We start from the raw sequence: 27,406 nt of genomic DNA, 5'->3' as shown, positions 1-27,406 counted from the left end.
GCACATTCTTAGGAGGCCATTCTGTTCATTTTAAGGGTGTAGTCACTCATGGCAGAAGAGCCAACCATTACACATTTAAGGGAGTTTGATCTTGATGATGGGTCATTTTGGTGAAAAACAAATTTAGCGTTTTAGCTTCTCCCTTATGAGTGATGACATCGTTTATAACTGGTTTGTGATGATGTGACATTTATTGTGTTATCTCTGACAGAGAAGAACATGAGTCGGTCTTGAAGTTAAATTAAACCGTCCTCGCCCAGTTCGAGAGAGGCTTCGCAGCACTCCTGTCTGGGAGGAGAGGGCTTCTTACATACAAAAAGACATTTAGTATTAACCTACCGCACGCTTCAAAGCCGTGACGGGGAGTACAAATTAAGCATCAGACACAACATCAAATTGTTTTGTAGGTTTTTACAGAACAGAGATACTTCTCTACCGTTCCAGGGGTTCCAGCTGCCACCCTCTACCCCAAGGATCCGCCATTACCTGATCCAAAATAGTTTTCTTTTTCTTCGCGTCGGTGACAGACGAAAGCTGCATTTCACCCATTTTCTTCATTTTCTCGTCCATATCGATCTTCTGTTCCAGTTTCTTGATCTCAGACTTTAAGAGTTTCACCGTGTCCTCTTTATGGTGCTGTCTCGCCACCGTGGTGGCGCAGGCGGAGTGAATGGCGGTGATCCAGTTCTCCAGCTCAGTCTGGCTGTTCGTCTGCATGTATAAGAACAATGGTGTAATTAGCTCATTTATGGCGTGAGGTACAAGGGTTAAATAATAACTCAAAACGAGGCCACCTCATGATTAACACGCATATACAACGTGCCCGACCTAATCAATCGTTGAGTTGTTGGAAGGTTTGGGAATTCATGTAATGCTGTCGGAGCGGCTCATACGCAGCATTCCAAGACTAAAGAGCCCTTAAACGTCAATTACTGGAACTCAAGTGTCATGCGCAAACACCGGCGATGGGATTGTGTTCCTTGGTGTAAGTCTCCAAGGAGTGTTTTTACAAACTGAATAAATATAAGGTGGGGTCGCCCATCATCCACGATGATGGTTCTCTGTTTCCAATCTTGACTCGATATGGTGCAACTCCAACACGCGCTTTTCATGCTATATTCGTGAAATAATGGAACTGTTCCTGCATAACTCAACATCTTCAAACCACTATGATTATCAGCTTGGAAAATAAGGCTTCTAAGACCTTCCAGGCTTTCATTGTTTTGAACGTTCACGCGATATTTATTTTTCCCTCATCTAGTCCTCGTTTTAGTACCATCAGTAACGTTCTGTATACAGCCGCAGAGTTTAGAGCAGCTCTCCTGAGCCAATTTATCCTAAACAATCTAGAGGATCTGTAATGCCCTGAAGGTGTCCGCAGGATTATCTGGATTACGTAACATGCTCCTGATATTGTTTGATTCTGCCCAGAGGCCTTAATCTCATCTGTAAACTAATTCCTCCTGTGTATAACAGGGTGATAGGGATGGTGTGTATTTAAAGTGGACTCAACAATCATGGCGCTGATCTGAAAAGATCATAAGAAGTCTATCTTGCGGAGCGTCCTTGCATACCAATGGGAACCGAGTGTTACTGAATGCTTAAATACTTCCCGATATTTCAAAACGGCCAATGAAAGGCAATCTGGGTTAGGGGGTGTGGTTAGGGGTGTGCCTGGGGCAGGGCTTTAATACAACTGATGTATGTAACGATATAGAATGTTAGAAGAATATTAGAATTCTATCCACCTATTTTAAGGTATAAATGTATTTTGCTGTAAAGCAGAACTACCCACTAATGAGCTCCTAGAAAAGAGGGGCAACAGGGGCAGAAGGAGGGGCATCTGAGGCTGTAAAGGGATAGAGAAGGCATGCCTTTAACACAGACAGGATGCATGTGTACAGTTCACAGTAATAAACATACGCCTGCGCATGTGTAACTGCAAGCTGGGTATTTACCAATCCCCTAAACCACGGCAGAAGAAGCGCACGTCGGGTCTATGACGCTCTATCCCACTTACACGCGATTTGCACGCGACTATATAACCCCTCATTACGAAACAGCAAATCATCACGCAAACAGTACGTTCATATATTCTGCAAAGCTCAGAAAGATTATTTGCCTGCGGAAGCTTGTCACGCAACAACTGTTTCGGTAAAGAGATTGGCTTTGACAGTTGCCATGGCAACACTAAATTGTTTTCTTACATCTGACTTTCAGAGCAATCTATTTATTCCCAGTTCAGCTCCAGCCATTCTTTCAAAACACACATTTTACCGGTCCGATTATTCAAAGCACGATCCCAAATCAGATACTCCGATACCCCGAGCTACGAGTACTTTACGTCTGCCGGCTGATACGTAGGACTCGTAGGGAACGTGCGCATGACTCAAGAACAAAGCATTTCTATTTATTTTAACATAAACCAACATTCTAACTGTTCACTGCAAAGTTCCACTTTATTGGAAAAAACAGCTCGGCAACATAAACTGACCCATAAGTGCCATAACTCAGCCGCCCCCCGCTTTATTATAATATAACGGGCCTTTCCTCTGGGATTACCGGTTCACTTATATTTGATGCACACATCTGTTTTCCAGGAGAAAGGGTTCCATCTGTCCTATTAAATGCCCTTCGAGAAGTTTAAATTAAACGCTCTGAAACGTTCTCTTCCTCCGCAGCACTCGCTTTTCCAGCAAAGTGCTACCCCGTCCGGGGCAAGAAGGATTATTGTGGGTCGGCCCCCCGACATCTGGATTTGCGAACTAGGAATTCTATTTAATATCTCGGTAATTTGGTACAACAATGTATTTTCAAGCATAAATGTGAAACAAAATCTATACTTTTGCACATAATCTGTGTTTCTAGATTTAAGCTGCTCTAATAGAAAGAGATTGATGATAATTAAGATAATTAAGAGTTAAAGTCCTGGTACCCCCGAAAACATTTTTCCTTCCAGAATTACAAAAGGATCTATGCACTGCGAAGGAAGGACAGGGGCATTTCTTTCCCCAACGTAATCACTGAGTTGAAAGATTAAAATATCGTTACGGTCACTTTAAAGGGAAACTTGAAGAAAAGCAAGTATTCCATCTGCAAGATATAAGTGAAAAAGTAAGAAAGGTTTTTATATCACTCCGGGGAGCAGATCAGACGCGCTCAAACCCAACAAGCATTTCGGCCCCAACGAAAAGCCAGTAGGCAGAGTCTTTCTTTATGTGGTCAGTTCGGGTTTAGATTGGTTTTGGACGGGTTGGGAACGGGGCCTTTGGGAGCTGAAATTGGAGCAAAGCGTCACATGGAAGTAACACAATGCTAATAGCTGTACAATATCTGCACACTGGGAACGGACGGGAGTTTTTGCTTCGGTTCCTGAGCCAGGAATGCTGCTCGGGGGACCTTTTGTTGACTTGGATCAGTGATTCTGCGAAGAGGGGAAACACCGGACTCATTCACCGGGTCCCACAAATTTAAAGGGAAACTGAGCTCCTTTTATCATTGATTTCATTATTCTTTCTTGCTAACTTTGTGTAGCTCAAGAAAAAAAAAGAAAGATTATACTCACCTTACTCCTCTGAGGATCCTTCATGCACACACACACACATACACACACCTTACTCCTCTGAGGATCCTTCATGCACACACACACACATACACACCTTACTCCTCTGAGGATCCTTCATGCACACACACACACATACACACACCTTACTCCTCTGAGGATCCTTCATGCACACACACACACATACACACCTTACTCCTCTGAGGATCCTTCATGCACACACACACATACATACACACACCTTACTCCTCTGAGGATCCTCCATACATATACACACACACACACACCTTACTCCTCTGAGTATCCTCCATACACACACACACACCTTACTCCTCTGAGTATCCTCCATATACACACACACACACACCTTACTCCTCTGAGTATCCTCCATACACACACACACACACACACACCTTACTCCTCTGAGGATCCTCTATATATACATACATACATACACACACACACACACACACACTCCCTGCTTGCACCAGTCTGGATCTGGAGCCTGTAGAGTTTTTGTGCTTTAATGTCTATATGTGTAGGGCTTTGTAGCTACATGTATCATTATATGTTATTATTAACACCCACTGTACATTTACACGCAGAGAGGACGAACCTGGAACAGGAAGGCGTCTCCGAGGGAATTGCTGAGGCAGAAGACAAAGTCTTTCTTGGGGTGTTCGGGCACGGCCTGGACGATGCTGTTTTCCACCCACACGGCGTGTTTTGGGATACTGTTGTTGTCGATTCCAGATCGGCTGTCGCTCTCGTAGAAGAACAGCGTGCAACCTGTAAACGGCAGAAGGACGGGCGTCACACGGAGAAGCGAGCGTCTGCCCCCTGGGCGCAGGCGATTAGGACCGCGTGCCTTTGGCCATAAGGATAAAATAAATTAGCCAAAGGGTCCCTCTAGCTGGTGGGGACCATAATGGCCACAGTGCTGGCCGGACTACATTAAATACTTTGATCTGTGCATCTAACAATCTACAGATCAAATCTGAACGGGGAGGAATAAGAATTGGCACGTTGTGTTACGGCCACAAAACACGCGCAAGGAGGATTTATACAGAAGTCTAAAAAGGGAAGTGTCGGTTAATGAGGCGCAGGAGCTGGTTACAAATCCCCCCCCCCCGGCCATCACCGGGGAATAACAGAGGAAATTTAAACCAACGCGTAATATTTTTAAACCCCAACGCTTCTTAGGAATATCTATGGTAGAAAGCGACAAAATCTCTAAAAAACCCACAATTTAACACCTTCTCTACCAACCTCATACAGCTACGCCTAATCCTATTTTAATTTAGGGTTCATGTAAATACATGGGATACCCATTCTTTGTTAATTTTACACAAAACAGGAGGTGTGGTCGGTTCTCTCTCTCTCTCAATCCCGAGCACCTGTCCTCTAGGGCCATAATCCTGCCAGGTTAGAAGAATTACGCGGGTACGACCTGTATTACCATAGCGGCACGCGGATAACGTCCAGCTAGCCTGTTCCCTTTGATTCCTTGTTCCTTTTTTATGGATTTGTTATTCAGGACAGCTTTACACACATTCCAGGCATCCTTGAATTTCCAATTTAGCCTTCTGCTGGAAGGCAACTTCATGTGTCTACTACCCTTTACTTACATGTGCACTGTATGTTAATGCATTAGCTGTTCCTTAGAAATCTGCGTATTGCACTTTTACCCAGTATTGTACAGGTCTGACTAGAACATTGTACAAATAATTATCTTATAGAATCCATAACATGGAGAGAATGTTATTTAACGATATGTTCCTGGAAAGGCTCGTCACCCGGCAGGCGGGCGCCGTTCTGTAATGTCGGGCACAACGCACCTTTTAAAGACACCCAGTAATGCTTCCACTTTCTGCGGGTGGCGGACTCCACTTTCTTGTTCTTCTTATGGACGAGGAAGTTTTTGACGGCCAGCGCCCCGGCTTTGCGCACGGTCCCCTGGGCGGCGGTGAGGAGGATGTCGGACTGCCCCGGGGAGCTTAAGGTGCCGCTGCTTTGCTCGTCGCTCAGGGCTGAATTGGCCTCCTCCAAGTGGTCTCGGCTGGCGCTGCTCATCTCCAGCTCCCGGCGGAAGTTCTCGTAGACCCCCTGGCGGAGGACATCCCCGGAGCTGCTGCCGCTGTCGCTCCCGATAAAGGCCCGGCTCGCGGCGGGAGAGTAGCTGGACGTCGTGGCGTTTGATCTCCTGGACATAATGTCCGTGTCCGTGGCCGTCGCCTCAATGCCGCTATCTGTAAACTCACTTCCTTCCCCACCAGTGTTGACATCCTAATAAAACAAAACAAAAAAGAACGAAGACTTTAAGCAACGCGCTTCTTCACGTTTTTAATCATCAGCAGGTTATAACCATAGCTGTGGTTACACATGAAGCGGTTTTTCTATTATATAAGTTATAAAGTTATTAGTTTCCATGGTGACGGCTCCACAATGTATCAGGGTGTAATACAGTTATTTATTGTTTTATATAGCGCCAAAACTAAAGTTTGTTATCCGGTAGTTAAAAATAAAATGCGGCAGAGAATCTCCAGTTTAAGACCCCCCCCCCCAAAAAAAGGATCTGTCATGCAAGCTCAAATTTCCACGAGCGATAATGACTTGGTTGGGCGCCAACATTCCCGTCCAGGTGCAGGGCCGCGGCCGTAAGCCCCTAGAAACCTCCATTAATGACTAGTCCCACGAGCCATGGCTAACTGCTCATTACATTAAAATGTTGCATTTTTTGTTACCAGAGTGCTCAAAATAAAATAAAAAATATATATATATATATATAAGTATTTATAATGAGATGTTGAAAGTACTCAAGGCACTGTAAAGTATGATGTCATATTCTGAGTTTATGATCGTATTCTGTAATCAAAAATGCAACAAGGTTGAAGAAAATGGAAGTATACTACAAGAACTTGGATGGAAAGAGTTAATAAAAGTTGTTTTGGGGTATTTTCTGCAAGCTTTAGAAACAAAGCTACATCTAAAAATCGCTACTTGGCCACAGGTGGACTGATTACTTGAAGGCAGGTCGGTGAGCCACTTTTACGACTTTGCACCACGACTGGTTAACCCCGATGAAGGTGTGAAGCATGCTGCGCGGGAGGCCCGGGTTCGCTTTTTAATGTCGGGACCCCCGTTATGGCGGCACATTCAGGCTTTTTTGGAAGCCCATCATGCTCAGTCAGCCGCAAGCCGCCGATCCCAGGACTAACAACAACGAGGCGTTCAGCTACTCTGGATTAATGCAAAAAACAAGGCCTATGCTAAAAAACACTACTTACTACAAAGAATATTCGGTAACCGCGTGCCGGTTCTACTCCGCTCCCCCGGGACAGACACGGCTCTCACCTACAAACCGTATCCCGGAGGAAGGATCTCGTACAGCGGCCGCCGGACGCACCTGGAGCGGCCTAATAGTCACTACGAGCAGCCTGCGAGGAACGGGACCGGCCTTACCGAGATTCGCAGAGCTGAAGGGGTTAATCAGAGGCGCCACAGATTCCACCCAAAAATGAACACTATCACTGGCTAATCTGTGACATCGGAGCCACCGGCGCAATACCTTAATCTAACCGGCCACTGGCATTCCACATGATGGCTGAGGATGATGAGAGTTGTAGTTCTACAATATGAGAACTACCTGGCTGCCTGAGTTCCAGAATGAGTTATTTCTGAGACATATATATATAGATAGATAGATATATATAGAGAGAGAGAGAGAGAGAGTGTGTAAGTAAAAGTGATAAGCCCACATTTGTAACTCTTTAGCGATGCGTCTCCGCAGCTTGACCGAATGCCGGGATTAAAGGCCGTGGTTTTACGCCATGCATGCCACATACCCCACCGCGTCATTAAAATGCCATAAACGCCCGGAGCGGGAAATGACTCCCGGCGTACATGCAGACACGCTGCTCCGAGTAACCACTAATCCAGAGAACCGCAGAGCATCGCGTCGGCGCCCGGGAAGGCTCTGCGCTGGCAGTCTGCCCCGCGATTTAATGTCATAATCTGCCTGATAAGAACTGTGGGAAAGCGATGGAAGCGCTAATGTGTCAGTCTACTCGGCGCTCTTCCTTCCTCCGTGAGACATCAGAGCTGTACCAAGGATTTCAAACATCACAAATGCCACCCGAACAAACAGCTATATTTAATCCACAACTCCCATCATGCTCAGATTCCTGTCTGGTACACAAAAAACTACAGAATTTGGATCAACCTCGAAGGGTTAACGGTGCAAGGCTCTATTTTACTTCATTAACCCATTCAGCTCCAGAGTCACTGGCAGTCCAAACGCCTCCCCCTCCCTGCAGTCAGGCAAACAGAAGAGGGTCATATATCTTACGGTCAGTAAATATTTACTCCTTCACACCTCCCAGCTGTTGTGGTGTCTGCAGGATGCCGGCCCGACAGATGTGCTGCGGGGGGGGGACAACTAACGGGTGACAACTAACGCAGAACAGCTTCCGTCTTCTGTTACAATCATCAGGGACCCAGGAACCAGGGGAACAAGTATAAAAACGAAGTATAACCAATTACAGTTTATCGCGCATGCCCTCACATTCTATGCTCCAGAGCTCAGGAGAACCATATATTGTTCTATTTATCTAGCCGGGGTGGGGGGGTAGGGGGGGTATGTCTGGGGAGAATCCACGTTACTATCAAGCAAGCGGCAACAAAAACATGAAACAGTAACAGCAAAAAGAAGCATTTATACAACACATCTCACAAACACAAAAGGCGCTTTGCGGGTTGCATTATATAAACTATAGAGTGTGGTGGGCTCCGGTGTGGGGTCCAGCGATGCCCTTTTTTCTTCTTGTACATTGTAACTGTGCCCAGGTTTATTAACGTTACACCAATATGTTTATGTGCGGCGGAAATTGTTGGCGCTATATAAATAAAATAAAAATAATGATAATAAATAATATTGAGATAAGACTATCCACCTGATATATCAGGATATGTTTCTATGTAAATTATTGCTGTGATTGGCTGCGTGTTATTTCCAGTAAAAACAAAGTAAAAAAATAAAGGGGGAAAAGAGGAGGAAAGGAGAAAAAAAAGGAGAAAGAAAAAATAAAAGGAGAGGAAAGGAGAAAAAAATAAAACTTTAATCAATTCGTTGAAGAAAAACTTCTATCCCAACCTGGCAGATGCAGCATTAGTGAAAATCTTGGAATAAAGCCAGGTTTCTCTTTAATACGGAGATCCCAACTACAGCCCATCCAATCTTATTATTTATACATTTCTCATGGAGACGAAGGCCAGGATCATAAACTCTTTAAATCATTGCATTCAACACAAAAATAAACTAAGGCAGACGTTTTATTACAGAACCCTTTTAACACTATGAGAGGAAACAGACCACCTGCGGGATGATTTTTTTTAAAAATATTCTATACTTTCTGTTAATAACTAAATAAAAAGCTAAGCCTGCCGTGAAATGACTATTGCATCTAAACCATCCCTTCTTCTTGTCTTGCATACCAGTCCTAATATAAGCTACAAAGATAAAAAAGATATAAAAGGTCGCTAAATGATTAACCAATCAGGAACGAGCTGAGAATTCAGCTCCAACCTTCACCGCAGACAGAGTTTGGCTCCTGGGGCAAATAACATAATATAATATAACGAGCAGGGCTTACCTGAGTCGTCTTTGCCCGTCTGCCATGCATGCTATTGCTGTGGCTCAGCTTTAGGTTTGTGGCCCCTTCGGAGAGGCAGTGGGACTTTCTGCACGGAAGGGTGTTATAACTGTTGTATGAGGGGCCTTCCTCGGTAGACGCGGGCACCATTTTGTATTTTGCAGATTCCGGGGAGTGAGACACTAGATTCCGACAATAGATCATGAACTTATTCCTGGGATTGCCATTGACGGACGCGTGCTGGCTCTTCGGGGGGTACAAGTCTGTTAAAGAATTGGCACGTTGGCTGGAGTCCAGTTTCTTGGGGCAATCGCCTGCCTCGGTCCTCCTGGTTTCCTCACAATCCTTCTCCTCGGTGGAGCATAAGATTTCTTCCGTGCTAGTCAAGTGTTCTTGGCTCAGGTCAGAGAGCGAGAACTCCAAGCTATCCTCTCGCCATATGTCGGCGGATTTAGATCTCTTTTTCTTGAAACTCACGGTGTCCAAGAGGTGTGGCCCGTTTAATGGATACAGCTGGGACCGGCCATTGCCCTCCGTGTAATAAGCAACGTCCTCTCCGTAGAGTCTACTCTCCTCTGAGTCCTGAATGCTCTGCACGGAGGCTGCCGTTAGGACGGTGCTGCTATTTAAACTGGGGGTTACTGAAGAATCTGTGTGATACGACACGGGCCTCAGGCCCATATCCATCCAACCGTGGCCATCCATGTCATCCAGGTTGGCATCTTGGGAGTAAGGCTCCATGCCATTTTCAGCTAAAGACTGCGGGATGCTCGGCGTGCTGCTCGATCTGTTGCTGACCTCGGAATTCCTGTGCACCGGCTTTCCAGAAGAGGCATGGCGGGTCCGGCGGGAAGCCTTATTCGAGATGCGGAGCGAGCGCGACGTGTGCTTGCGGCCCAAGCTGGGGTGGTCTTTGCCGTACAAAGCTTGCTCTACATTTTGACTTTCTGCGTTTCCCATGGTTCCACGTTCTAGAAGGTTAAAAACAATTATAGCAGAAGAAGTTAAATTCTATATCAGAAACTCTGTAAACTTTGTACGACATCTAAACGCGTTTCAGTTTTTATGTTTATGGACTCTGCATCTGCATCCTTAGAACGGGGGCATTAGGATAAAAAGCATATTTAGCTGCAAACTCGCTCTCTTCTATTTGGGGTAAGAAGTGGTTTCCCCAGCCCATAAAATCGGATCAACACATCAATATAAAAAGAGAACTATCTCCACCGCCTTGTTCCGCCCCATCATGTTCCAGCCTGCACCTAAAGGAACAATTATACAGAACTTGGCAAAGACGTTGAGGTGGAGGACAGGTGGATTCCCCCTCCGTCTGACTATCGCTTTCTAACTGCAGGGGTCAGGAAAATGATTCTCACTCCTGCAGACCCCCTTTATAACACAGAGGCATCCGCCGGTATTTACCACAACGTGGTCTTATTCACCCTACAGACTGGAAGATCCCTTTGGTTGCTATGGCGATAAAACCACTTTTCACACCGTGTAACAATCTCTTTTTACATTTAACTCCCGTTTTAAAGCAAATACCTTATGAAAGAATCAAAGCTAAAGGCAGAATAAATAAATGCGGGCCATCTCGCTATAAATGATTTATACAGATTAACGAGACTTCTGGGATCAAACATATCGGTCGGCTGGATACAAAGAGACGGGCAGCTGCTAAAGAACGCGTCCTACTGGATTGTGACCTCAATGAAAAAGTATACAATATATATCGATACGGGGTATATAATTATATGCCTATATATGTAATCAATTCATAAACACAAAAGAAAGCTACGCTACCGCTCAAAAGTTTGGGTTCACTGAGCCGTTTGAGGAAAACAAGGCTATTTCCAGCTGTAACAATTACAAAAGGGTTTCTAACAATCAATTATCCTTTTAAACTGAAACATGGATTGACGAACACAACGTGCCATTGGAACACAGGAGTGATGGGAGTGATAAAGGAGTAATGGGAGTGATAAAGGAGTAATGGGGGTGATAAAGGGTCTCTGTACGCCTATAAAGAGATTCCATTAAAAATAAAAAATGTTTCCAGCTACAAGTCATTTACAACATTAACCCCGTCTGCGCTGAATTTCTGATCCATTTCATGCTATTCTAATGGACAAAAACTGCTTTTCCTTCAAAAACTAGTAATTTCTAAGTGACCCCAAACCTTTGAAGGGTATCACACGTTTGAAAAGAACAGATCCGTTTACTTAAATATCCGACACAAACACAAAACGGTATAATCAAACTTAAAGAACTAGAAATGTATTTTCCATGTTTTTCCTCCTCGTCAATGATTTTGATAACTAAAAATACTACATTAATAATTATTACTCGTTCGCTTCTGTCTGACATTGACAGGCAGGTAAGGGATCTGGCTTAACCCTTCGCGTTCCAGAGATCGGGTAACATTAATACATAGAGGATTTGCTACAAACCGAAGCTTAAATTCTTACCTGTGGCAAAAGGAGAATGCGGTTGGCATCAGTCAGCATAAAACAGCTGTGTTCCCTGGTACTTCATCTCTCGGTTCCTCTGAGCGGGGTACACTGTAAACGAAACAAAAAAAAAACGCGTGAGTAACGACATATACAGATTACACGTCAATGAACACAATACAGCGAACGCAAAAGATTCAGTAACAACAATCATCTAGTGATAACGAGAGCAAATGAATGCCTGCCAACGCATGCACGTTATCAAATACCGAACCATAATACTGAAAGACTGAGCCGCACAGATTGGTGTTAACCCCCGAGAGAGCCTGAGCAATGCCTCCCTCACAAGCTGAAAGGGTTAATCGATATTAATTCAAAGCAGCGTACGGGGTTATTACTGCTCAGCAGTCGTCTCGGACATGAATTCACCCGGCAGTCTCATTGAGCAGCCCGCCACTCGCGCGTATCTCTCTCTAGAGCTTAAAATAGTTATCTGAAGGGCGTTATAAGATCCCACTCGACACACAGAGAAACCCCGGTACACGCTTACACTATACACAAGGTGAATTAACACATAAAGGCACGGGCTACATCCACAAGTCACCGCATGGAAGTCTCTTTTTTTTTTCTTTTAGATTTGACGGACAAAGGGCTCCCTACCTACTCAGGTTTCATGCAGCTGTGCATACACACACACATACAAACACGCAGACATACAAACACACAGACATACAAACACACAGACATACAAACACACACACACTGACCTGCAGGATGAGCTCTACAAAGGCGAGCATAACCACAAAGCGGGGGCAGCAAGCAGAGCAACTGTATGAGTTCAGCTCTCGCAGGGGATTTTTGTGGCCAAATTAAGAATTACAATAAAATAAACTATATTAGAGGCTGCCTCTGGATTTAGTAGATACACACACAAAAAAATCATTTCTCCACCATAACTTCGCACTTTCGTACAACGCAGACTTCATTCAGTTCATTTTACAAAAGCTTTTTGCAAGCCAGAAATTCTTATACCAAACATAACGCAGAACACAACTTATGTCTACAGAGAAAGGTATAACCTCCAGGTCTCTGCTGCTATGTACGGTAATTAAGGTTTAAAAGCCAACTGATACAGAATAAAGCAAAAAAAAATAAAAAAAAAAAATAAAAAAAAAAGCATTCTGATTATAATCATCGTTTTAGATATGTTTTACTGAAAGGGTCATAGATAAGTGGAACGGTCTCCCAGCAGAAAGGGTAGAAGATTGCTCTTGAATTTAAGACGAGACCAATGACTGATTAAGGTCTGAATCCTCACATCAGGATAAATGGGCAGACTAGATGGCTGAAAGGCTTCTGATCTGCCGTCAGCTTATTTGTTACTGAACTGGAGGATTTAGAAAGGGGACATCCATTCAGAGAGCGATTTATGGTCGCTACAAATTAACTACCATATAACATTGATAAGGCTGCATTATCGTTATAGGAGCTCCAGTAACTGCCCCAGCCCAGCACTGACAGGGTTACGGTGTCAGAGTAAAGCCAGGTCCTTAATGTCCCATCCAAGTAGGTGACTGCGGCCCCCTGACAGACCACAGTCTACGCGCATGTCTGAATGCCGCTCTGCGTCGCAACAGCAGATTGCGCGAGTAAAAATAGCCTGGTGGTGGGAAGACTGTTCTGACAGCTCTCCTATACCCCGCGAGCAGAGCGTCGCCGCAGCGAGAGGAGGAGAGGGGCAGACACGTCCTGCTATCAACCCAACTCTAACGCACCTCAGCAGAAACGCGGGTTGGGGGGGTGATGGGGTCTTTCAATATCATTACTTTAGGTTTTTCCAACGATCAATGGAAATCCCAAAGGAGAAGTCTACATTGAGGTAAATAGACGATGAGTTTAAAAGGGTGCGTGGGGAGATATAGCTGCTGACCTTGAAGAGATCGTATTGTGACCCTGGCCCTTTAATCACAGAATGCCAGAATTGAGCAATACTTCACCTTTGCCGTTACTCGTTGGGTCATGGCTGGTTGTGGACATAAATGGTTACAACGCAACATGATGGGTCCAACAGAACATGGCCGCATGGCGATTTCCCGCTAGAGCATTATACAGATGTATCTCAGCTTCATCCGAACCGGTGCCATTAAACTGGCCTTTGTCTTTGATGAGGTGCTCTGTTTTCCGTACGTCGGCGGCCAGCCTGACACCATTGGCTCCTCTGCATGACATCAATTTATTGAACGGTTTCCGATCCCCCCGTCTATAGCTTACGTTGCCGCTCATCGCTTGGCATATATAATGTTGGAAAACATGGAGTTAGACCACTCGCACTCAGCAAAGCCCAATAATCCTCTAAACCGGCCATTGTTAGACCGACTCGTTCCGCTGGCAGCAGAATCACTAAAGAAACTATTCAACCGTAACTACCAGGAGCCAGGTCTGATTGAAATGCTAAATATGGCTGCTCCCCCACGGCTTTCTTTTGGAGTTAATAGCTGACTTTGGCGGATTAATACAACTACACTTTAACGCACAAATCTGATGTATTGTATGCTTGATCAATGACGGCACACATACTGTCATACACCGAAATATTGTGTACACTGCAGACAACAAACCAGCACGCAGCCAGTTCCTCCATATAATCTGCGGGATTTACTCCAAGTACGCAGGAGCTATTCCAGCCCCCGAGGGCCCGACGCGCAATCTGTTTATTAACAATCGGAAATGCTTTAGCAAACCACAGAAAACTCTCGGACGTTTCAGTCTTTCCAGAGTAATGGATGAAGAAACAGCACCTGGGGGATCCTTTCAACAAAAAAGTGGGGGAAACGACGTAGATTAAATACGGCAGATTACATCACAATAGATAAATGTATCTATTTCAAGAGGAAATTAGGATAGCGGAGATTTACAAAAATAAAATCGATATAATTGGTCACTTCTATAATAAAAACGTCACCTCTAGATTGTAAGCCTGCGAGCCGGACCCTCTATACCTAACGTAAATAGTAACGATGTAAAGAAAATCTATTTGGATAAATTACCTTTTTGTGCCAAAATATACCAGACATCCCCAAAACCCTTTCCTGGAATATTATATTTTTTTTGCTTGGCGCATTATCCTTTTTTCTTTATGCTTAAAATTTAAAAACATGAATATTGTTTTTATGGCTCTGAATAAAAAGTGTGAAGATGATGTGAATTGAAATCAGGGAAAACACACTTGTCATCTCTCGAATCTGGTGGTATAAACTTGAATATTTTCTCCCGTTTGCCCCTTTTGGCGAAGCTGTGCGTTTTAAATGATTTGCTGTGATAATAAGCTTTGCTTTGTGTCCACAGTGACCCGGGTTGTGGTCGTGGAACTCCTGATGAAGTAGTTTAGGAGACAAAGAATGTGGTCTTCAGCAAGGAGATGCCAAGGAACAAACATGAATCACAGCTGGAAGAAAATGAGAAAAAGAAGAGACGAGAGACATGAGAGGCGAGCACCTCGGAACAAAGAGCTAATGCCGAGAGACAAAGACAGACAGGCAGACAGAGCAAACAGCGGCAGGAGATGAATGCTGGTATCCATGGCAGAAGAGACATCAGCTGTGGAGCCACCCCGACAGAGACATTTACCATGGCGCTTCTCCTCTATCTTGGTGTATGAGAGATCATTATTTCTCAATCCCAAGCCTGTCTTTTCTGCGAGAAAAAGAAACGTTGGTAAAAAAAAACAAAAACGTGGAAAAAACGCAAGCTTGCATCCAGTTTTAGATGCTCCATACAGATTCCAAGCTCCTCGGACAAGAATAAACTATGGACCCCAGACAAGTTTTCATAAGAGAAGAACTTGCTTAAGGTGACGGCTTGTCTTCTGACAAATGACGACGATTTGCAAAGCGACCTTAATTTAAAACCCAGCCAACGAAAATCAGATTGGATCATCTGGGCAAGTGAAGTCGGGGACATTTTGCACAACCCAAAGCCGTAAAATTAACATAACTTGTAATTTATGTACTGAGCGCCGGTGTGTTTACCTTTGGTGCTGTCCTAAGCCTGACCCAGGCCAACGCACCCTGCAGCTGACTCCACAGCCGCCATCCACACCACAGGGCGCCGGGATTGGACATCATACCCCAGCGCGCCACGACTTAAAAACTTTAGTGCAGTCTAGCGAGGATGTGCCGAGCCATACTATAAATTGGCAGCTTGCGGAGATCATGGACGAGCGGCCCACTGGGGGAGCCCTGATCACCCAAGATGGCAAACACCTGGACCTGCCAGCTTAGGCCTAGGTCTAGTCAGCCTGGGCTGAGATACGCCGTGGTAGACATTGTTTTAGAATTTCTTATTCTAAGAATCAAAGAGTAAGCCTTCAGCTCATAAACGTCCAAAGACCAAGAAGTAAACCACTGGCCGGCGCAGCGCAGGAGCGCGTTCATTAAAGGACCGCCACACCCGGCATAACGACGGCGTTCCCACATACCCAGATTAAGGGACAGCACACTGCCTCTCATTCTCACTTTCAAGTTGGTTTAATATGAGACCGGATCAGAGAGGGGATGCCGAGGAGCCGTGGTCAGTAGATCTCTACCCAAAACAGACTATTATTTTTGAACTCCTTCCTGTCCTAGCAAGGAGCACCGACAAGGGCCAACTCACTCGGCACGCTTTTTAAAACATGCGCAAACCTGGCAGATCGCAGCAAGACTTTCTAGAAATATTGGGAGATATTTGCTTATGGTTTTAGGAGATCATTTGTGGGGCCAAAGGCGGGATATGAACAGAAAATTGAGTTCAGTATCCAGGCAAATGGCTAAAAACGTTAACTTTGCTTTCTTTCTATAACTGTTTCAATGCCCAACCTAGATCTAGAAATATCGCTTTAATCAATCGGTTACATTTTGCCCAATCTCGTATTTTCTCAGGGACTCTGCAGTCGGGTGCCACGGGGCAGACGAGGCTTCTTAATTTGGTTTGATGGTTTAAAACCGCTGACTGATAAAAATTAAATATCCGCTTGGTATTTATTTGCTTGGTCAATACTCGTTGGCGGAATACAGAAAGTACAGTTATGCTAAACACGCTGATGGATGGGGAGACAATAAAAGAACAGCCTTGAGGGATGAAGGAGTTAAATTCCTCTTCTTTGCTGGAATACGGTAATTAGGTGAGCAATCAAATAACACGGGGTTAGCTTTTAATTCCCGACCAGCAGGACACCATTCAGCAACAAATCTTTGATCCCACAAAAGCTCCGCATATTGGCAAAAGCGCGAGACCCGGCGTGAATTAGTTACAGTTTTTGTTAACTTAAGACTGTTAAAGGAATTAAACCTCGGGAGTTTAGTTCAAAAGGTTCGCTTGGAAGGAAGGAGCTGCAACAATATCACATTAGAAGAATGGCTGTAATGAGGGGTCTTGGGGGGGGTATACAGTATGGTTCACTGAAAAGAAACAAATGAAACTAAATAAACTGGATGTTTTTAGAAAAATAGATATAATCTTAATCGTAAAATATTTATATCATATAAAAACCCCTTGTACAGCGAGGCAGAATATGACATCGCTTTATAAAATAATAAATAATAATAATAAGATCGCACCTTTAATTATTCCAGAAATTCATCAGCAGCCGCCAACAATAAGTTTGGGAACAGCCATAAAACTGGCCGAGATTCATGGGAGTTGCATGAAAACCGCCTGTTTGTTGGCTTCTTCTGACATTTAACTTTTCTGCCAATGCCCCCGGGTAAAGGCTTAGGCTCCGGAGAACAGCAGAGCCCCTGAAAGGTCTGTCCGCTCCCCGCCATCAACTTCACAAAGCTCTTGGGTGCTCGTATAGAAGTGGTTTCATTAAATTATATGTATGTTGTGTGTTGTATGCGAAGGGTTAATAAAACATGACACGCTGCACCATTTACCACACTGGTTCCCCATGCGATAGATAGATTACTTCTGGAACACGGAACCAGCACCAAATACACAATCCCGATCCAGAGAGCGCTTCCAACTCTGCGCCCACCGCCAGAAGAGGACGGGACAATACCACGGGGAGGAAAAAGGAAATACGCATATGCTGAATGACAATAGAGGGGGTTCCTTTTTACAGCTTCCAGGACTGTCTTGCGCATAACTCATCCCGTGTTTACATTGTGGGCTGTCAGGGTCCATATGCAAAACTCTGCAACTGCCGCAGCTCGGTCTGCCAACGGAGAGCCACAGATATGACGGAAGAGGGATGCGGAAAATCAAATCTGATCCCAGCTAAATGACCGATACAAACGCGTATCGATTAATGAAGACCCCACATCACATTGGCACCGGTACCTGATCCGTTAAGTGAACCAGCGTTACTCAGAAGCCAAAGCGCACTGGTATACTCTGATTATATACATTTAGGGAATTCCAACCATAGTAACTACATGAGAATAAAGTGAATAGCGGGCTCTAAAGTAAGTCTTTACATGGTAAGTACTAGGCGTGTTTTATTTTATCAAGACTTGGCATCCAGATATTACTCAAACTCTACGCTTTTGCCCTCCAGGGTGATCTGTATCAGAATCTGCTTCAGATCCCTCGTTTTTGATACAACAAATCATTACAGTTTACTAATTATTTCTCACCTTGAATAAAGAAGAAGATCAGCGGGTCCCAAATCAGTCCGCCGCCCCTCCACATCCAGTCCGCACGTCATGCGGCTTCCAAATTACTTTCCCACCCGGACGCCGTTTCCACTGAAATGTCCTCAATCTTGCTCCTAACAAACTTCTCGCCAGTAACTTTCATAGTAAATCATCTCTTGTAACCAAACTGCCCCTTAAACGATCACTGCCTCTCTAATTACCACCTCTAACACTCGCACACGGGGACTCGCACTCGCCTAATGGAATTCCCAGCCTCTGCCTTCGCCTCCAGCCTCCTGACCTGCCGGCATATCCCAAATACATGTCTCGGGGGAGGCGTATCTGATGACTTTACAACCCCCTCTCCTCCCTGTCACAAACTGCTCCTCCACCATTCCCAATAGCCCTTTGCCTATCTTCCTTACAATGCTTCACACCTCGGCTACCCCTCTTACCGACGGAACTTCCACCGTCCCAAGTAAAAAACTAAATAAAACCACTTTTTATGTACTTATTATTCGGACAGAATCCTAGCTGCCCCACTCTCCTCGGCCAAAAGAGAATTCCTATGGAAGAGAAGATGACCATCGACACTCCTTCATTATGAAGTCCTACGAGTGTTCCTCATCTTTCATCTCTTATAATGTGGTTTTTTACCCCAATATGCGAAGACTGTCAGCTTTTCTAATTTTCCACTGATCTGGATGATGGTATTTGCCAAACCAATCCGATGGCACCGAGCCTTTAAAGCCAGATTCCAAAACCCTACGAGGTCGTGAAGACTTTGGATGCACAACAATCACTGCGTGTGAGATCACCGATATCTACTCATGATTGGCAGATCAGGTGAAACGCGTTGGGTAACACGGAGGGAGAAAGGGTTAAACGATCAAAGCCAGGAACAGGTTTGGGCACACAGTGTAAGCAGTGCCCCAAAAAACAAGCATGAGCCTGAAAGGCGTGACGTGTTCACTAATGAATCATTTCACTTTTATTCTCGTTACAGTGAAGAGGTTAACGCGGGGTTTACGTAACTGTTGGGAAAAAAATCCTCCCAAAAAGCGAGGATTATGGCACAAAAAAAGCAACGTTAAACGCTGTAATTTATTATAATTACCAATGATAATGAGACGAGGGAACAGAAGCATCGCACCTGCTGTTTATCCTGTTAGAAAGTTCAGCGCCTCCTTCCTCTGTCCAGTAGCCCGGGGCTAGCTAATTTTTCTGTCAAACGAATCTTAATAACTGAAATCTTGCCCACCGCGTACACGACGGAAATAGAGGACCGAGATCCACGGAGCGTGCAGCTGGCGATCACAAGGACACGAGTGGGAGGCTGGCGGAGAACACACAATCTCTGCCGCGTGCAACGGGGAGGAATTACATTCAACGCAAAGGCCGATAGCAGTGATTAAGTCACGGGTTTGGGGGGGAATCGAGCGCGCGTTCCCATTAGCATGACAGGTGTGTGGGTGATGACAATGACAACAGGATCCTATTACACAACGAGGGGGTCCAACACAACAGCAACCGAGAGATTTTTATAGCTCTGTGTAATTCTGCATGACTTCGGGAAGTTACGCAACCAAAAGCAATCATTTTTCAAAGTGTGTATGAGACTGAGGAACACTCCGGCATCCTACCAGAGAACCACCGCTTCCCCATCCCCTCCATCACCTTCCCGCCATCATACCGGAGAACCACCGCTTCCCCATCCCCTCCATCACCTTCCCGCCATCATACCGGAGAACCACCGCTTCCCCATCCCCTCCATCACCTTCCCGCCATCATACCGGAGAACCACCGCTTCCCCATCCCCTCCATCACCTTCCCGCCATCATACCGGAGAACCACCGCTTCCCCATCCCCTCCATCACCTTCCCGCCATCATACCGGAGAACCACCGCTTCCCCATCCCCTCCATCACCTTCCCGCCATCATACCGGAGAACCACCGCTTCCCCATCCCCTCCATCACCTTCCCGCCATCATACCGGAGAACCACCGCTTCCCCATCCCCTCCATCACCTTCCCGCCATCATACCGGAGAACCACCGCTTCCCCATCCGCTCCATCACCTTCCCGCCATCATACCGGAGAACCACCGCTTCCCCATCCCCTCCATCACCTTCCCGCCATCATACCGGAGAACCACCGCTTCCCCATCCCCTCCATCACCTTCCCGCCATCATACCGGAGAACCACCGCTTCCCCATCCCCTCCATCACCTTCCCGCCATCATACCGGAGAACCACCGCTTCCCCATCCCCTCCATCACCTTCCCGCCATCATACCGGAGAACCACTGCTTCCCTATATCCCCTCCATCACCTTCCCGCCATCATACCGGAGAACCACCGCTTCCCCATCCCCTCCATCACCTTCCCGCCATCATACCGGAGAACCACCGCTTCCCTATATCCCCTCCATCACCTTCCCGCCATCATACCGGAGAACCACCGCTTCCCCATCCCCTCCATCACCTTCCCGCCATCATACCGGAGAACCACTGCTTCCCCATCCCCTCCATCACCTTCCCGCCATCATACCGGAGAACCACCGCTTCCCCATCCCCTCCATCACCTTCCCGCCATCATACCGGAGAACCACCGCTTCCCCATCCCCTTTCCATGCGTGTGAGATGAGAACTCATAAACCAGAACTAACTGAACCCCAGGCGTGGGATAGTTCTCCGCAGGTCATACATACATATTCATACATACATACGCAAGAATAGACCGATGGGAGGATCCTAATAGATAGTTTTGCCCGAGGGCCGTTGCATTGAAAGTGCCCTCATGTAGAGCAGAAGGAAACTTTACGGGCAGATCTTTCAATCCATAACACGCAACATGATAAGGGTCACACGTATGTGACAGCTGCACATATACAATGAGCGGGGTGTTTACTACAAAGCTGACCTAACAAGGCTTAAAAGCTTTCTCATTCCCCTCCTTCTCGTTCTCACGTCCTATCAGCACAAGGATTGCAGATACATTAACCAATCAGCTTGAAAACAAACTCACCTGAATTCAAGGAGAGACATCTTCAAGCAGTAGCAGCATGGGGTCACCGTGTACCGAGAGAGAGATAAAGAAGCCGCACGCGTCTCTAGATTATAAAACTGTATATACGAATGGAAATCGTAACCGGCTCCTTTTATTAGTGAGTAATGGAGGATTACGCTAGCAATCATTTGGCAATGGAGGGGGACGTTATAATTAAGCAATGATTCACCTTAAAATAAGGAAGCAGAAATACATACATTATATATTTCCCAATAACTAGTAACCCTTTGAGTGCTGTGGAGGAGTGCTGCAAATTGTCTTGCTAAACACTAGTCACCTCTCTGGCTTGTAATGAGTTAAACAAGTCACCGGGACATCCATATCATTTGGAGGTAATTTATATAGCGCTACGTGAATCACGCTGACGACAGATCCACCGTTTCACGTCAAACCTGAAGCAGGGATCAAAGCGTTCATTGGGATACACATACATGCCCAGCGTCCCAGCTCCAAAGAAGTCTCTGAGATGCCGTCTAGGATCGTTCTTTGGAAGAACATAGAATATACTTGAAAACGTAAACATCACCTCTTGTACGGGCAGAGAGGAGCGCGCATGCTTTGAGTCGTAATGTCTCAGGAAAAAGTTTAAGTTCTCTAAGAGAGAAGAGGACATGGACCTTAACAGGCATCTCGCTGGAGAGAGAAGAGATGGAGTCTCCTGCAAGTTACTGGAGGTTCTGTGAGCTCGTAGCCCGCGGCCGCCATGCCTTACTTGATTTTTACTGGGGAGGTCACCGGGAAAGATTACTTTTTTGGTAACATTTGATATCTGGATCAAGTATATCTTAAAATATTGTAGACAAACCCCTACAAAGACAGGGAAAGGGCCGACATTCTGCCCACGGACAGGGACAACGTTCTGGACAAAGTATCCGCTAACGTGAAAAATAACGGTTTTCCTTTCTTTTCGCACAAGAGTCTAATGTGGAAAATGGGTTTATTTTGTGCGAAGCGACAGGCCTGGCCTCGATCCAAGATCAACAGGTGCTTCAGTTCTGGAACTCCTACGTTTCAGGGAATTAATTTGCGTGCAACGCTCAAAATAGACATCCAATCGAACAAATTCTGTGCGCGTTCAACACCCTTGCTTTTAAAGACAGATACAGACCAGTACACTCAAAGTACACGGCGTCGCGCATGCTTATGGCCGGCTGATCCGGCAATGCTCTATGCAAGGCCAACCCGACCATGCATCACATGCACGTAGGGCTCAGCTCATCACTGCCTAGATCCCCATTACAGATCCTCCCTGCCGCTTCTCCCATTATATCCCAGTAAGGTCCGCATGCGCTGTCCCAGCACCTCTGAATAAACGCTGGCATAGAGGAAGACACGGGAGGACGCCGGTTACTTTATCCCGCCACACACCCCGATCTAGCTTAACGTGTGATCTGCCTGCCATTGTGATCCGTCTTATTGCGCAAACTTAGCTTTCATGTTTAACAACGAGGGCCGGTCGGTGCGTTGTACCTGTGTTGCCGAACACCCATGGAAAGGCTTGCAGGGACAAGCAGCCCCGCAACCTGTTACGCCAGTCTTCAGACTAAGACTGCAAGGGCTGCTCCAAATCTGCTGATGAAGACACAGCGGGCCGCGGATCTCCTTGATCATAGGAGGGCAGGAATAACGCCTCCCCGGGGGTGCCGAGCAACCGCTGCAGAGGGGGCTTCATCCGGGTGCAACGGAGCCGCGGGCACCGACCCGCAACATTACCGAGTCCTGCTCAATGCCACGCTTTAGCATATGATGTGCTATCAATAGATGTATGGACCTAGACCTGACCCAAGTGCCCCCCCCCCGCGACCACCTTCCTTCCATACAGAGCGCCGGGGGGGGGGGTGTTAACATATTGGCTGAGAATACGGGTTTGGGTTAACCAGTTAGCTGCTTCTCCTACCCATACACTTTGTTCTCCGAGATGTACAGAAATGTACCTGAACCCGCGTTATAATATATATTATATAAGCTTTATGTCGTATATTAAAATACTGCTTGCTTAATAGAGACCCCCCCCCTTATTAAACATGCTGAAGAAGCTTTATAAATGGGGAGGTTAAGGTGGTCTGCCCGCGGGAACAGAGCGGGACGGGAGAGGCGGATTTCAATCTATAAAGTCAAGTTCTATAAAGTCCTTACATTAAATGTTTGAATGCTGGGCCGTCACATGGTAACTCAGACCACGTGTGAGAAGACGTGTTCTACACACCCGCCGCCTGTCACTTCCCTGCGTTTTACATTCCCTGACCCTTTTTGTCTGTTGAAACATACGGGCCGTTTCCTCGGGACATGTCGGTCACTGAGTTCCAGAAAAGGCGACATGGCAGGGGCAGATTTGGTAAAACCTCAATCCTGAGCGTGACGCTGGAGTTAATCAGCGCGGTCCTTCTCTCCGGGGTGTTGGTGTTCTGTAAGGACTCTGTGATTGACACCCTGTGTGTTGCAATAAGGAGACGAGCGAAGTGACGGGTCATTGTTCTGTACAAAGCAAGGATCGGCGTCGCCCAATGTGCATTTAAAGGGCGACTGCTGGCTTCCTGCGCGTTTCTTAAAGGGGAAATAACACTTTTTTAAACTACTTTTCTAAATTATGTTGTTGCTGCCTATATTGCAGATTCTGCATTAAAACGCCTTTTACATCATATAGTCTGCGGTGCTCATCGTTTATTCCTGCATTAAAGCTGGATCACATTCCTAAAGATAAAACCTTATCTCGTATATCCTGCACTGCTGTAAACAGACGCGATGAGGTCCAACCGACTAATGAAGGAATATAATAGATTTACTAAAGTAAATACTACAGCAGGGACATTTCATTTATAATGGGAGGGAGAGGGAGGTAATGCAAGGAAGTTTACTTAACTGAAAGGGTGGTAGATAAATGGAACAGCCTTCCATCAGAAGTGGTAGAGGTTAATACAGTGAGAGGATTTAAACACGCATGGGATAGACATAAAGCTACCCAGAATCTAAGACGAGATCAACGAGCGATTAAGGTTTGGGTCTCTAAATCAGGAACAATTGGCAGACTAGATGGCGGAATGGGTCTGATCTGCCATCAAATTCTATGTTTCGATGCCTCCAGGGAAAGGACTTATTAACCACTAAAAGTGCTAAAAATCACAAACTGCATGAGCCCAAGAATGTCCCTGATTCCCACATCCATATCTACGTCACTGATCCCCGGCCCCAAGCGTGACACGTCGGACAGAGCTGCCTTACCGTGATCTGTTTATAAGAACAAGTATCGCATCCCTACCCGATGGAAGATATTAACAGAAGTATTTTAATCACAGAAGACAGGCAACGGTGTAATCGCATCGGAATTCTCCGAACCGTTCTTTATTCTGCGTGTTTCATGATTGTGAAATTCAGATAATCGGATCCCAGAGTTACAATAACTAAAATACTCATTTTTAGACAAGCTAGACAATGATCTTCAGAATTACGCAACGGTAACACACGAAAAGAACAAAAATACCAAAAGAATTAATATTTTTTCCTTTAAGCTTGGAATTTATCTATTATCGAAGGGTTATTTATAAAACCAAGCTACTTGTGCTTACAGAATCGCAAGCGCCATTATCTGTCAACCAGAAGAAATGTTCAAAAGCTAGGGGTCAATGAGCTGTTTTCATGGGGGGGGGGTTGGAATGCTTTTTTGGCTGTAATATAATTTGCAAAAGGGCTTCTTAACTTTCCATTAGCCCTTCAAACTTAAACCTGGATCAGTGAACACAACGTGCCATTGGGACACAGGAGTGATGGGAGTGATAAAGGGCCTCTGTACGCCTATGAAGAGATTCCCTTAAAAATCAGCAGTTTACAACATTAACCCCGTCTGCGCTGGATTTCATGGTATTTTAATCCACAAAATGTGTTTCTTTCAAAAACAAGGACAATTCTAAGTGACCCCAAACTTTTGAACATTAGTTTACATTAAACAAATAGCGTTAACATAACAGAAAAGGGTTTGAGGTAAGAAGTAAACTTTCCTCGTCTGTCACTCCTGGTTCTCGGGCATCCTACTCCTTTACATTCTGTTTCCTGTCTGAAAATTCACATCTCTTCTCCAACTATTCGGAGGACTTCACAGGGATCCATCCACCCGCCGACAGACAATTAGCGGCTTTACGGGGTCGTAAATAACTGCTGAGCGCGTTTCAATGGGCAACCGGTCTCCTCCTAGAGACACAATCATACCTTCCCCGTAAAAGCATGGAAATGTACTCTAACTATAAATAATAAAAACACTTTGATCATTAATGCCTCATAAGTATGCTAACCCAAATCCTTTATTCCTCCCCTGATGCCCCTCTTTTCTAGGATTTCAAAGAATGTTTGCCGGGTATGAGGGCATCACGGGGTTCCACAGCCCAAAAAGTCACAATAATGTATATGGAGAAAACGGGAATTGGGACCTTTTCTTCTCTTTTTGAAAACTATTTTATATGTATATTTGGCATATTAAATAGTTTTCAAGGTCCACGTGACACACGACCTGCATCCCTTACAGCCAAAATATGACCCCGATTTGCAGCGTGGCACTAACATCGTGGTGTGAATGGCGACCCCAGACATGACGATTGCACAAGCAACATATTTTTTTTTTTCTCTCTTTTTTTTTTACGTCAGAAGATGGGCGATTAAGCGATTGAGTTTAATAGCTGCTCTAATTAGCCGCCGTGGCTGCCGAGCAGCTGTCTGTCGCTGAGCTAAGTGATAACGCTGCTACAATGATTCTTTTTCACACTAACCCAAACTCCGTTCACGTACGACTCCCCATATAGTCCTGGTGTTGGGTATTAACCCGTCTGATAGGTACCCACACCGCTCGGTTCTCTCTTCATAAAGCTGAAGATAAACGTGTCTGCTCCAGGAAAAATACGACATATGGCATGATGTCATTACGTGGAAACTGTCTATTTTGAGAGTGGTAGATGATGCTCATAACATAAAGAACAAAATGCATGCAGGTTCCTATAAGCCCTATTTATGGGAGAGATCACATGGACCAAAGCCACCATGAATGAAGACCTATGAGGCTGATTCACCAGTCCCCTGCTGGAGGAGGACGCCCGTCTCGGGATTAGTTTCCACGATGTAAGAAAGGAAGGAAACAAACCGGAACAAATAAAATCATAAAAATACTAGATACGTATGGATTAAAAACATAAAATCCCCCAAAGTAGCATGAAATGAATGCAGCTACTTCTGCCCCAGACACAAGTTTTACACATTATAAAAGTTTTTTCTCAGGCCCCGAGACATCACGGCGTTTAATTCCGCAAACTAGGCGACGGATTCCAGAATCCCAAAATCCAGATTTCCCTTCAACTAAAATAGCGGTAACTGTGCCGATAACAAACCTACCGAGGAATATTAAGCAGAGCCCCGCGCATGAGAAGCCAACCCTCCAGCTCTTACCTTATCCACGCGGGACGCACAGAGGTGTTTAAAAAAACCTAATACAATAAAACGGAGGTTCTAGGAAACGTTTACCGGCGTTCTGCGAGGGAGAAGAGGCGGTTTTGCGTTTCGTTTCCGTCTCATAATAGCAACATTTCTTTCCACCCACGCCATGTCACCGACTGTATTAGCGCAGATAGGAGGTGGGCAGCTTCCACACACAAAACACAACACCGGCAATAGCTAAGAAATGTTCGGTGCTTCACTTACCTGTTCACGGAACCTTTAATGCATATGACAGCTGAGTGGCCCCCTTACATTTTCAGGGGGTCCCGCTTGCACATGGTGAGTGGCCCTTCTCCCCACCCAACAGCTATTTGGCTTGCATGAGATGTGTTCGGCCCGCCGATTGTATCTCCTGCCACTGACTGGCTTCTTTAAGGAGACCTTGGTGGAAGTGTTCTACTGCAGCTTCTCCTAAAGGTATTTCTCCCTGGTGAATGGATATGAAAGTACTTACACTTACGCTTCAACACGCATTCTTTATTCAGGACGCTGCCTGGGATACCGGAGTCTCAGGCCTAAGGCATAAACCATTATATGGTTAAACTGGAAGAATGAGGCATCTTAATGGGATGTATTCAAGGTCCCCTAACA

The 27,406-nt window shown here is 45.5% G+C and overlaps 1 protein-coding gene across 2 annotated transcripts in view; it reads right to left on the bottom strand.

The window, feature by feature from the left end:
• Window positions 1-27,406, bottom strand: part of TIAM1 (TIAM Rac1 associated GEF 1) — a 72,629-nt gene that overhangs the window by 28,256 nt on the left and 16,967 nt on the right. For both annotated transcript variants that reach the window (XM_053456732.1, XM_053456733.1), the window contains exons 2-6: window positions 11,679-11,771; window positions 9,214-10,184; window positions 5,401-5,848; window positions 4,179-4,351; window positions 487-711 (exon numbers count right to left, since the gene is read on the bottom strand). In XM_053456732.1, coding sequence (XP_053312707.1) covers window positions 487-711; window positions 4,179-4,351; window positions 5,401-5,848; window positions 9,214-10,173 — 1,806 coding nt within the window. In that variant the 5' untranslated portion in view covers window positions 10,174-10,184; window positions 11,679-11,771. The remainder of the gene's footprint in view (window positions 1-486; window positions 712-4,178; window positions 4,352-5,400; window positions 5,849-9,213; window positions 10,185-11,678; window positions 11,772-27,406) is intronic.

Source organism: Spea bombifrons, chromosome 2 (assembly GCF_027358695.1).
Source record: "Spea bombifrons isolate aSpeBom1 chromosome 2, aSpeBom1.2.pri, whole genome shotgun sequence".
In the NCBI taxonomy this organism is placed as follows: Eukaryota; Metazoa; Chordata; class Amphibia; order Anura; family Pelobatidae; genus Spea; species Spea bombifrons.
This window is presented reverse-complemented; position numbering and strand designations above follow the sequence as displayed.